Here is a 13,476-nt window from a genome sequence, read left to right on the forward strand (position 1 = left end):
AGCACGCTGCAGTGTCCTCTGTAAAATAAGAACAATATTTCTTAAACTACCAATCTCAACTATATTATTTTAGTTTTTGTAACTTTATTGGTTGAGTGTTTTTTGGGACTATCATCTTGAATATACAGTACCTCTTCTTTTCTGCTGCTTTGCGAATGGCCGGCACCTCACGTCTTTTTAATGTGTCAAGCCTAGAATTGGTTGATGGCTGTCTCACAAGGGAGGCAGCCTGTGCCCGTTGTGATTTTAGGACCGTAATTCCGTAAATCCTCCTACCGGGAGTTGTGGACAGTAGTTAAAACTCGGATGTAGCCCGATGCTGTGATCTTCTTTAGACTTGAAACAAACGAAGCCTGATTGAACATCACCACTGTATGTGGGAGACAAGTAGTGCGCTCCATTTTATCTCAAGATGTGATCAGTTAGCAACAGTCCGTTTCCCCGCAGTCAATGGATTCGTTGACGAGCCATCAGTCGAGCGTGCTCTCAGTGAAATTATCGTCATCGAGTGGACTTAAAAGTGGCTCGCAAGCGATGTTGATATCTGTTTTCTCATCCGCTTGTCCTCAAAAGAGTCGCGGGTTCATACTAGCAGTGAAATTGTACATTATTGAATGACTGAAGGATGACAATTTTTTTTTTCGATTCTGCTCAAGAATTGGCTTGTATTCGTGCAATGTCGGTTTCTGTTCATTTTCTCCAACTTTTGATGATGACTCTCAAAATTTGACCCAAGTCAAACCTTCCCCCTTTTGGCAATTAGATGGAACAATTTTCAATGCATCGTCTTTACTAATTGTGATTCTCTCATTGCATGCATCTTTCCAGGCGTCGGAAAGTCATGTCTATTACTACAGTTCACAGACAAGAGGTTTCAGCCTGTTCACGACCTCACCATTGGTAAGGCAGTCTGTTTTCTACATATATTTATTTCCCAGTCAAGATAAGCGGTACAGAATAGGGATTGATGTGTGCGATCACCCTGACTTCAAATAGATTGAGCTTATGTGTTCATACTGATTTGTTGGCTATGAATATTTGAGTTTTAAAAGCCCACATTTTTCAAAATCTCTAAGGCTCAAGATAATGACCGCAGTCATCTACTACGTCCAATCTTCCGAGATTCAAACTTTTGTTCCTGAATACTTCAGCGGCAGTTCGCCAACACCACACATGAGAGCCATCGTTATTTCAAAAGAAAAAAAAAGAAAAACGGCACATTATTTCAAATTGACGCTGCAGAAAAGTGCACAAACTGTGTCCCAGAGCTCGTAAATAAATGATGAGTTATACTGTATATATGTCTATATTTTACACTGAATGTATCAAAAACCTTAGCTATAGCCATGGAGCAGCACCCCAAGCACATTCAGATGTATGCCCTACAACAGCAACCAAATGGGCCTTATTTCAAAACACAAACACTTGAAGCTTATTCATTAAATTATTGCCATATTTGTAGTGAGTGCAAGTTAAGTTTATTTACGCACCACATTTGCACGTTTGAACATAGCTTTAACTAAACAAAGACTATACAAAATATAACCTTGCACTGAATAAAAGCCATAACGCACGCACACAAGTGAAGAACAAAATGATTTCTTTGGATAGTTGTAAATGTTCAGTGCCTTATAAATGAAATGTATTGTTATTGTTGTTATTATCATTCCAATTTGGGCATTTTTGTCACACGGAGCAGTGCGCACGCGTTGGACGCAAAGACGAAGGGTCCAAATCTGTAGCGTGGATTGAATCAGCCCCGACCACGGGCCATTTACCTCTTTTATAATTTCTCAACTCACAAGTCCAGTTCGTCGTAATCCTCTTTACTACGTGGAGTACATACTCCATACTTGAACACAAATCTGAGATGAATTGTGATCTAGGATTTTTGCTTCTTTAACTACCCTTCCCGAAAAGCAGACAGGGTACAGAGCTACAGATGGGGCCAAAAACCGTCTTTTAGTTTAACAAGTGTTCCCAACAGCACAATCTTTTCTTCAGTGAACACACAATTTGCTCCCCACTATACCAGAATCGTAAAAGATTGCAATCATTGCAAGTCACATGCAACATGACCATCAGCAGCATGTACAGTGTAATAGACTAAACATGCAATTTCGCGCCAGCTACTTGGGTTCTTAGGAAATCAGGCCTCATGTGTGTCCTTGTTCTTATGCCATTCATCATCTCCTTTATTGCACAGTACAGGGTACAGAGCTAGAGATGGGGCCAAAAACCCTCTTTTAGTTTAACAAGTATTCCCAACGGCACAATCTTTTATTCAGTGAACACACAATTTGCTCCCCACTATACCAGAATCGTAAAAGATTGCAATCATTGCAAGTCACATGCAACATGACCATCAGCAGCATGTACAGTGTAATAGACTAAACATGCAATTTCGCGCCAGCTACTTGGGTTCTTAGGAAATCAGGCCTCATGTGTGTCCTTGTTCTTATGCCATTCATCATCTCCTTTATTGCACTTTGCCCTCCGCTCGCACGACTTGCTCTAACCTTCCTTCAGCACTTGTCAGCGTCTTTGAGGCTCCCAACATCAGCCCTGAGTACCGTAACTTAGCACCAGATAACATGTCCACCACCAGACATCCCAGCCCCCCCATGTGTGCCATGACAAAAAGGTCCAAGGCCACCGGATTGGATGTCCCTCACGCAACCATTTCTAACCTTCTCTTTAGCGCAGGGGTTAAAGGTTAACCAAGGCACAACCACATATGGGCTGAACCATTAGAATGGGAATTGCACGGTGGCTGAAGCAGCGCATCAAATGCCACTTTGTTGGGAGTGGGCTTGTGTGCCCTGTCGAGTTTTAAGTATGAGTTTGTTTGTAATCAGATGCCACTCTCTGTCCTCTGGCTCTCCAGACTATGCACGACTTTGAATACCTCAAACTCCTGGGAAAAGGCACTTTTGGCAAAGTTATCCTGGTAAAGGAGAAGGCCACGGGACGCTACTATGCCATGAAGATCCTGAAAAAGGAGGTGATCGTAGCAAAGGTGAGTGGTTGCCAGTGAGATAGCAAAGCAGAGAAAAGACCGGGGTGGGGGGAGGACACTGGAGCAATGACTTGATACCGAACCTTTGTGGGAGTCAGTTGCACAAATGCTCTTTGTGGATTCTTTTTCCAGGATGAAGTGGCGCACACACTCACAGAAAACAGAGTCCTCCAGAATTCAAAACACCCCTTCTTGACAGTAAGGAACCCCTTTATATACCTGAACTAAACTTATTGTAGTTTAATAAAGACGCTCGGTGATTATTTAGTCTAGCAGCATCCATTTAGTAAAATGAGGAATGTTTGGAAGTGCTACTAGCCAACAAAGCCACAAGCTGAGCTAGACCTTTTGATTACAGTCGTTATATTTTGAGTCCACAATGTACAACTGTACTTAACCTACTATGACTAGTACAAATACTTTGCAAAGTAGAACATTAAGGCCAATGGCTTCATTTTAAAATACAGTGTAACCATGTTTAAAAACAAAAACAAAACAAAACAAAAAAAAAAACGATTTTGTTCATTCAGCGACAACAGAACACAACAAATCGGGCGTGGTGGCCAGTGTAATTGGTAACAATAACATCGGTCGACTAATTTTTTTTCCACACTATTTGCACGGTATTTTTTTGGTGTATTCTTGCGCATGAGTCAACAGGAATTGAAAGGCACGCAGTTCAGCTCCAGGCATTTCATGTTCTGCGAAGCAAACCGCGAATAAGTTGTTGCGTCTATGTCATCCTCAAATGTTCAAAGGCAATTGTCTACGTATAATTGGTCATTTGTACCATCTTCTCATGAACGTAGTGAAGCTTTTCAAGTGTAAAAATAATTCATTGAAAAATGATTTGGTACTTGAGTGCTCAGGTGTCCACGTAACAACCATACTAACATGTAACAACAGAGTAGACGACGATTTTCACCCGTCTCCTGTGAACAAAGTCAAATGCAGAAGAGTTTGATTCGAAGCATATATCATTTTTAACTTTTTCACAAGTTTGGTTTTGGGCTCACATGTCAAACTTCTGGACCATGTTTCCTGAGAAACACCCTCTTACATTTTACATCCAGCTGTATTAAATAATAGAAACAAATAATTACTTTTTTTTTCTCGTCTACAGGGACTGAAATACTCTTTCCAAACACACGACCGCCTTTGCTTTGTCATGGAATATGCGAACGGCGGTGAGGTAAACTGTTTTGGACTATTTTAGTAGTTGATAAGAACTCGTAGGTCAGTTGTTGTTATTTTCCCCTGGAATAACAGAACCCCTCTGTCTCCTTGCTGCCAATCGCTTTCGTTTCCCCTTCAGCTTTTCTTCCACCTTTCAAGGGATCGTGTCTTCTCAGAGGAGCGTGCTCGGTTCTATGGTGCAGAGATTGTGTCTGCGCTTGACTACTTGCACGCCGAAAGAAACGTGGTCTACCGCGATCTAAAGGTAGATGTTGATCCTTGTCCTGTCCCATCCTTGCTTCTCACGTCTCTTTTTAGTGATCCAGTTAAGGAATGAGCTGATCACAGTTTGTTCTGGGAAATGTTTGTGTTGAGCTCTGAGTGATTCACAGCAAGCATCTGTAGCTCTACCACTCCCAGCTGATAGACCAGCCCGGTCAGCATAGCACTCTCACCCCCAATTCCCTGACTGTTTCCCTTGGGTTTATGAGGCGGTATCTCAGTCTGCCAAGCTGCTACTGAAAATGCCAATGTAGCAGGATTGGAAGATGTGCTGACTCGCCCGGCATTACTGGACACGTGTGAGCTACAGCGGCCTGACTTAAATGAAGTCAAAGATAAGGCGCTAGCACGTGGGGATACTGAAAGGCCATGTTGTCTTATTTCACGAGCTGAAGAATGTTCATTAGTTTACCACACGTAGCCATCTATCAGGAGTGCCGCAGATATCATAAAACTGGCTTCAAAACCACAATGTTCATAATGTTTGGGAAATCAGTGGTCGCTAAAGTGTGTATTCCTGTTTGTTTAAACAGGCTTTTTCCATCTGGTTATAAATCCTAAATGTAATTTGTGAAAGCAGAAGAGAAAGATAATTTGACAGAGTTTACTGAAAACACTGATGAATATCGAATATAGACCAAAAAAAATCTCGTTTACTATGTTCATACAATTTGAGAAGCATATGCCTTTTTTTTGTCATATTCCCCGCAGTTGGAAAATCTGATGCTGGATAAAGATGGACACATCAAGATAACAGATTTTGGCCTTTGTAAGGAGGGGATCAAAGATGGTGCCACCATGAAGACTTTCTGTGGAACACCAGAGTACCTTGCACCTGAGGTAACCCGATTGCGTTTCTCTATTACAGTAATGCATTTTTTTTTTTTTTATGATTGTGTTTCTCTATTTCATAATGCAGTTTTTTTTTTAAACAGACAAATACTATATATTTCCAAGCTCCTACAGTTACAGCATTCCAAAGACATTTACCAAAACGCTCGTGGTGGAAAGAGGCGCTAAGCGCAAAAGAATCAGTGTGTCCGGGTTATATGAACTGCTGTCTATAATTTCGAAGAAGTCTAAGCTTTGTTTTGAAGTCATTTAGAAGTAAGCGTGTGCCACCCTGTCACGTGCAACCTGAGTAGACCCGAAACAAATTTGCAGCGTGTCGCTGGACATCAGTTGTTCAGAAGCATGTGGAAGAAAAGGCAGCTGTTGTGAAATGCCTTTCTAATCTCCAGCAGAAGTCTGTCCTTTAATGAGTGTGGCGTGCGCCAGGGCAGAGCAGCCTGCTCTCATATTTGCTGTATGGGGAGGGTGTGGCTATTCCCTATTGCGTGCAGGTATGACCAGTCTTATACAGCGAGGCCGTGTAACTTGATAGTGCATTGTGAGCGTGGGTAGCGTTTATGTGAGGGGAAGAACACGCGCATTTGACTGATGGTGTAAAAATGTTTCTCCGGGAGAAGCATGTGCGTGTTGACGCAGTTGCCTTATCGTTGTTTTTAGCCCCCCATTTGGAATTTTCTTGCTGGGGGGTGGTAGTGGAGGAGCAGGGTGTCATTGGCCGGCAGCCCCTCAGGAAACGTGAGCTTCTGCCCCTGGAATAAGACCGCAATGGCTACAGCTGTTGTGCAGCATCAGGGGAGCCATACATTGACCTGGGAGGAACCAGAGTCACTGTGCTCACTTTTTCCCTGCGATATTGTAACGTATATATTCCCATTAATATGGGTCAGAACAAAGCACCTTAAACCATATTGACCAGAAGATTCAAAACACTTGAGCCAGCCTAATACGTGAACACGTACTCCCTTTACACAAACTTGGACAGCCGTGCTCTCATCTCCACTGAGATGCCCAGCGTATGACAGCTCCAGCCGAGAGCAAGGAGACATCGGGGGCTGTTTCCATGGCAACGGGGTTGCTGCCGAGCGTCTCTATGGAGTGCAGCCCAGGCAGTGTTACAGGTTGTTCTGCAGTAAACAATGACCTTGTTGTGTGTGAGCTGCACAGGAATGTTGAAACGTCTGGGAATATTTCATTCAGATCAGGAGTAGGCGGGTCACTTTTATTAAAAGTATTTGTAGTAGGAAAGCCACAGTGGATCGAGCGTCAACTGATTAAACGGGCTTTGGGTATATCTTTTAGTGATGATGGCGATTTTTATATATTTATTTATTTTTTTGCCCAACTTAAAACCTGTCAAAATCAATCTGCCCGCATGAAAAGTAATGCCGGAGGTGGTATGATGGCTTCTAAATACTGTATTAGGCAGTTTGAGACAACGGCAAAAGACTGAAGAAAGTCCGAAAAAGGAATATTATCAACCCTAGTGAGTCAACTGAATAAAAAAAAAAAATGTTGGTACATGCTTCTTCCTTAACAACTGTGCCATATCGTGTTTGTAATGTAATAAAAAAATATGTTTTTTTGGGGTTTTTTTTAAATGCCGTACAATACCATATATGTGGGGCCTCAAAAAGTATTTTTTCCGGATAAGGACACCAGAGGTCAGAGTTTCTCTGTTGCAGCATTTTTATATCAGTGCGAGGGTCACTCGCCAGGTGAGTAGGTTTAAGTTTTGGCCAAGATGATCCCAAGTTATAAAATTGAGCACTTAATCATGACTGGTGTCACCCTCCTTTGGTGGATAATGTGTGTTAACGTTCACAAATATTTTGGTTTTCTTGTATCTCCGCTCTTCTCTGCCCTTTTTTTTTCCACTGCTCATTGGTGGTGTAAGAGTGTTAGAGTCAGGGGACCGAGCAGGCAGTCCTGGTTACGTATATGAGGGATGAGCTTGACTCCTGTGCTCCTGGCAGCTTCACAGCTGTGGCACTCTTCTACATATATGGGGCAGCTGCGGGCCCAGCTGTCGCACGGTATGAATCACACGACAGCAAAGCTGGAAATAGAGACGGCCTAGTAATCCAAACCCCACTCGGGCTTCACGTTACTCCTCCCTGCTCACCCGGTCGGTCATCCTCCGCTGTGCTCGCAGGCACATGTGTGCGCACACGCGGCAGTCCTGTTCCTTTTAGGGACACATGCGATCATCTGTTTTCCAGGACACTCCCGGCCCGCACGCTGTTGTGTCCATATCTAATTCTATAAAGCCCCCCACATCCTTGAACTGAAGTTGCTATTCTTGGGTGGGAATTAACCCACCATCGTTCTCCTTGAGCTTTAAGAGAACAGACTGTTCTCTTAGTCTTTATTTCACCTTCAACATCCGCCTGGAGAGGTAGAATCCAGTACAAGTCCCCGGGGACCTTGGAACAACTGTGCTCAGCAGCACATTATTCATTCAACAGGTTGCATTCTTCAGTGAGCACACCACCAGTAGAGTCCGTTTCATTAATTGTTTCCTATGAGACAAAATCGTTTGTTTTTTTTGACCAATGATTTGCGCATTTGGTTTGTGTACAGCGGCCCGATCTGTGTTTTTTGCCTGTTTTTTATTTTATTTTATTTTCCAAGTGGCCCGCACACCTAAACAGCTTGTTGACGTGTATGTGCGAAAGGGCCCTAGGGTGATTAAATATGCAGAGCTACTGGGGAAACACTATCCTCCCTCCTAATATGAGATGTGAGTCGTGGTTGGCCCCGGCCTGCCTCCAAACCACAGGTCAGCGGGGAGAGCAGGTGATTTTGGTAGCACATTAAGGAGCAACAGTTGCTCTTGGATTTTTGCACTCATCACCCGCATGATTTGGGACACCAGTTAAACACAAATATTTTGTTTACGTTATCTGGCGACTCGAGACGGGTGACGCTTTACTTCACAGTTGGGTGTACCACCCATTCCATTGCAGACTCAAATCACAAATAAACATATACTGTAGTCATGTTAAATGAGCCAATATCTTGCATTGAGCATTTTTATCTTTTCCCAAAGGCACATTCTTGTATTGGACCAGCTGTAAATGCACAAGTTTATTGTGAATCTCCAAGGTACTTGAGGACAACGACTATGGCCGTGCTGTGGACTGGTGGGGTCTTGGCGTGGTGATGTACGAGATGATGTGTGGCAGGCTGCCTTTCTACAACCAGGACCACGAGAAGCTGTTTGAGCTCATCCTCATGGAAGACATCCGCTTCCCACGGACACTCGGTCTAGAGGCGCGCTCGCTGCTCTCTGGACTCCTCAAGAAGGACCCCATGCAGAGGTGAGGTATCTCCACATTATGGTCAACAGCAATGAATCAACATACTATTATTTTTGCCGTTTCATGCTCGTCATTATCCCGGAATAGTCCACTGTGCGATTTTATGATTTGTGTACATTCATTGTACTGTTGAATAAAAAAAAATTATTTGAAATGAATGGAAAAAATGTGTTCCTACAATGTTGAAATACTGGATCATTGGAACTGTTATTGGAATCAAGTCTTGAAAAATGGCAATTTAAAAGCAATGAAAAAAAAAATCTAACAAAAAAAAAAAATGCCAGTTTTTCAATTGCACTTATTTTTGAATGTCCTTGTTGCTTTATGCATCCAGGCTAGGTGGTGGTCCTCATGATGCCAAGGAAATCATGCAGCACAAGTTCTTTGCCGGGATTGAATGGCAAGACGTTTACGAGAAAAAAGTGAGTTTTACGGACACTTAATGAAAGATGAAAGCCTGTGCCATAATTCTAACAACTTTTTTCCTCACTGACACGTTTCTACTCTCACCCATTTGTCTGAAACAGTTGGTCCCGCCGTTCAAGCCCCAAGTTACCTCAGAGACGGACACGCGATATTTTGATGAGGAGTTCACCGCGCAAACCATCACGATTACGCCACCTGGACAAGGTAATCCCAAATATTAAAATGTTATTCTTATAATAGCTAGTTTTAATCCACCGTTATGTTCAACACATACTCCTTTTCCTAAACAGTCTGTGATTTTTATTTATTTTATTATTATTGTATCGATTCATTGTTCCAGCATTGAGCCATGACAGTCTTCATCTCATCCCCCACTAAGTCTCTCATTAATAAAGAAACTATTGTGGCTGTATAAGGCCTCTCTTTTGAGACAAGTCTGCCCTCTCCTGGAGAGCCTGCAGGGTGTACTTTGAAAAGTCACCCTATTGGCTCCTGGGTTTACGTTGGTCCAACAGACAGTAGTTCAAGATTACCAAGTGCGATTTCCTACTTTGCTCAGTGGCATAAAAATACATCCGCACACAGTACAGGAACATATTCTCAGTTATAACTGTGACCCCTTTTTATTTTTATTTTTTTTGTAGGCTTTTAACGTAATCGCCCTCAAAGTCAGGGAACGTCGTATGGTTTTACCTTCATGGTTGTGTTGGACTGCATTTTTTGGTCACGACCCACTTAAGATAAGTGTCTGTTTTTTGTGCAACCGTAGGCTTTTAACGTAATCGCCTTCAAAAGTGAGGGAACGTATGGTTTTACCTTCATGGTTGTGTTAGACCGCATTTTTGGTCACCACCCACTTAAGATAAGTGTCTGTTTTTTGTGCAACCCAGACGAGAACATGGAGTCTTTCGACAGTGAGCGGAGACCCCACTTCCCCCAGTTCTCCTACTCTGCGAGTGGGGTGGCCTGACCGACACTTACACTTTCCTCAATCATCCCCCTCAATCCCTTCCCTTCAAGCCGACTGCATCCTCCAAAAAGACTGGGGCCCGTCGATTGTTCCTCACCTTCCTTGCTCAAGGAAGGACCAAGTTCATGAAGACACAGAGCTCTCTCACGCCCACCACCACCACCGTCACCACCCCACCCAAATCGCCCACCTGCGCCACCACTATTCGAAATTTAACACTAGACTTCATTTCCTGGCTGTTTAGCGAGCGGGCATCCACACATCAGCACCTATGTCGTAAAAATTGGACCACTGCCTTAAGTTTCAAGAAGCACTGTTATATTTTTCGAACCCAAGTAAACCGAAATCAACCATTTCAAGTAGAGATTACAAATACGGTGGACCAAAGTTCTGTCGGTAATCTGGTGTGCTCGTTGCTTGCCTCCTCTGCAATTCAAAATTAAACCTTCGACATTTTGGGGGAGCTTCAAAAGTTAACGTTTGAAATAAAGGTCATATGTCTTGCATACGTCCCTTGTTGTAAACACCCTCATTGAGTCTGATCGAGTAAAGGTCTGATATGCAAAGAATGGCAAAGTTTTGGAGACTGTTAACTCATTCACTGCCCACCGTTTTCAAAAGACAACCGTTAAGAGCGCCAGGCATTTTAAGGAATTTTGCCAGATTTTTCAAGATCTACGAAGTGAAAGAAAGAAATAGTAGACTGTTCTTTCACGAGGAAAAATAGATTGCCTATCTTTTTCCATTATTTAGTAATCGGCAGTAGAACATACAAGAGTCTTGAAATTCCGAAAAAACATTTCAAACTGGCTTTTGATAGATGAAACCGAACAGTGACATTAATCATGATATTCTTGATTTTTGTGATACTGTACTTCTAACATCTAAACCAGCAACAATAATTAGGAATAGCTTTTTGATTCTAAAATGAATTACGGATTTGGCCATATACAAGTGTTGTAAGGGATGCTAATCACCAGACTGCCAGTCCATCAGGGGCTGGCTTAGATTGTTCAGTGGCCGTCATGCATGTCATATCCTCAGGTAAGACCTCAGTTGTACGTTGTCACATTTATAACAAACACACCCTTCTGCTAATTACCACAATACATACTAACCATATACAGCACATTACCTGTTAAAAATGCCTCAACTTGTGCGGGCGACTACCGCCTTTATGTCCTCTGGCCCCGTGTACAGGGCCGATCTCAAATCCAAAATGGTACTCGCTGCGACATCTTGGCGGTTGTGCCTCATTTACCATTCTTCCCAACTTGAAATTCTCAGTAGAACAGCATCAGTGCCACATCCACCCCTTCATGTGTGGGAAAAAAACAAAACATCAAAGACGTTAAACTACGTCTTTGGCACTGAATGTTTGGAATCTAAAAGATGTGACAACATCTTTGGCACTGAGTGAGTTAACGTCCACCTCTTAGCCAGCTAGTCCTAAGTGTTTGCACACAGATATGTGTCCTCTTGAAATAAAATGAAATCGTCTTGTTCTCATTGCATTTCTGTCTGAAATCTCAATGCTGCACAGTGAACACCTCCGGGTTTCCCAAAGATCCGGATCAGTCGAGCCCTTGCTGACCCCTCGGAACCTCTTCCCTCCTGTAGAGTTTTTCTCCTAGTAGAGTATTGGGTGTTTCTCATCCAGTACTTCCTCTGCAGCCTCAGTGAGGTCACAAACACGATACATTTCTGTCGTAACACAAAGTGGGCTTCAGGGGAAAAAAACACATCAAAAGTAACCTTTCGTTTGCCTCTTGTGGGAGTTTATGTCCGGTCCCCTACTTCTTATTTATGAAACCAGCATTTAAATATTAAGTTTTCATGTGCCAATGAAATGCACCTTGCTACCCCACAATGATTGTATCTGGATTTTGTTTTAGTGGTTGGAAAAGACTAAATTAGCTTATGATATAATATTCAAGTGTTGTGGATGAATTACAAAAAAAAACTTTTTTTAAATGTTTCTGAAGCTAAACTGTGATCTATGAGATCCAACACGTGTATTTAAAGTATGATTAGAGGTTTTCATTGTGGTTAAGATGACAGATAATCATTTTTCAAAAGTGCATTATGCCTTCTTGAATGTAACGATGTTTGTTTTCACTTCAAAAAAACCTTCTTTTGTTAAATATGATTGTTGCTTATTCCTATGCACACACCCTTCTTGCTGTCACCTTCTGAAAAATAGGGAAATTTGTTTGACATTTTTTGTTTTTTATTGCAACTTTTTGTACCTGCCCTACCATATCCGCAAGACTGAGGACACCAGCTTTCGTAAACAAATAATATAAACTTTGTACACAGTTTTTAAATTGTTTCTTTCAACCTGATGGAATAAAAGGTCTTAACAATCCAGTGTGTAGTCTTTTTTTTTTCTTCTACTGTTTGAAGGTCTGGACAAAAAGTATCTTTTCCCTTAGAGTTCTCATCGTGAAAAATGTAGCTTTATACTGTATTATTTAAAGGCAGAAACATTGAGTCGACGTATATACTGAATTTAAAAACAGGCCTTTCTCAATAAGAATAGTATCAGTGTTTGATTCTAAACCATCCAGCCAACCATTTTCCAATCCGCTTATCCTCACAAGGGTTCCGGGGGGTGCTGGAGCCTCTTCCAGCCGTCTTCGGGCAGTAGGCGTGGGACACGCTGAACCGGTTGCCATCCAATCGCAGGACACACAGGGACAAACAACCATCCGTGTTCACACTCACACCGAGGGACAATTTAGAGTGTTCAATCTGCCTGCCATGCATGTTTTTGGAATGTGGGAAGAAACTGGAGTACCCGGAGAAAACCCACGCAGGCCCAGGGAACATGCAAACTCCACAGAATCCGGACCTGGAATTGAACCTCTGTACTGTGAGGTCGACGTGCGAACCAGTCGACCACCAGGCCACCCGTATACAGTAATGTGTTTTACTTTTTGAATTGAAATACTGAAATAAATGAAATATTCTGTTTTCATGAGATCCAGATGTGCACTGTGTCGGTGCACCTAATGATGTGGCTGATGATTGCGTTAAATGCTTTCAGCAGGAATATCCAACATTGATACCTTGAATCTCTGCAATTAAAAATCGCCATTTAAGCATGTTGTTTATGTACTGTTGGGCTCACTGATCTCGGCCAACAGACAAACATGGCTGATTTAAGTGAGAAAAATGCGCAAACAAAGGTTCTGGCTGTGTCTTGGCCGCGTACTCTATCTCTACAGGCCGCATTCAGGTCGTTGTCTGAGGCCCTGAAGCTGCTCAGACACAGGGAACCAAGCTCTTCCTCAATGCCTCGTCCAGATGGTACAGTCTCTGGAGCAGATGTTGACGGCCAGGCCTCGCAGTCTGTCTTTGGCAAGAAAGGATGCACGCCGCCAACACGACAAGCTTACCTGACAACCAGGTCTCATCTACCTCCAGCT

At 42.7% G+C, this 13,476-nt stretch overlaps 1 protein-coding gene across 2 annotated transcripts; it reads left to right on the top strand.

Moving 5' to 3' along the window:
* The first annotated feature begins 2,860 nt into the window (after positions 1-2,860).
* LOC109516036 (RAC-alpha serine/threonine-protein kinase) lies at positions 2,861-12,413 on the top strand. Of its 2 annotated transcripts, none has more exons than XM_019870209.1 (9): positions 2,861-3,019; positions 3,152-3,217; positions 4,143-4,211; positions 4,335-4,460; positions 5,189-5,317; positions 8,435-8,649; positions 8,984-9,075; positions 9,177-9,279; positions 9,966-12,413. In XM_019870209.1, exons 1-8 carry the CDS (start codon positions 2,891-2,893, stop codon positions 9,230-9,232), a joined length of 882 nt encoding a protein of 293 aa, XP_019725768.1. In that variant the 5' UTR covers positions 2,861-2,890; the 3' UTR covers positions 9,233-9,279; positions 9,966-12,413. The 2 variants fall into 2 exon arrangements, with proteins under 2 accessions (XP_019725768.1, XP_019725767.1); XM_019870208.1 differs by having other exon boundaries at positions 8,984-9,071.
* Positions 12,414-13,476: the final 1,063 nt, after the last annotated feature.

This window comes from Hippocampus comes, unplaced genomic scaffold, assembly GCF_001891065.2.
Source record: "Hippocampus comes isolate QL1 unplaced genomic scaffold, H_comes_QL1_v1.1 scaffold43, whole genome shotgun sequence".
NCBI classification, from domain to species: domain Eukaryota; kingdom Metazoa; phylum Chordata; class Actinopteri; order Syngnathiformes; family Syngnathidae; genus Hippocampus; species Hippocampus comes.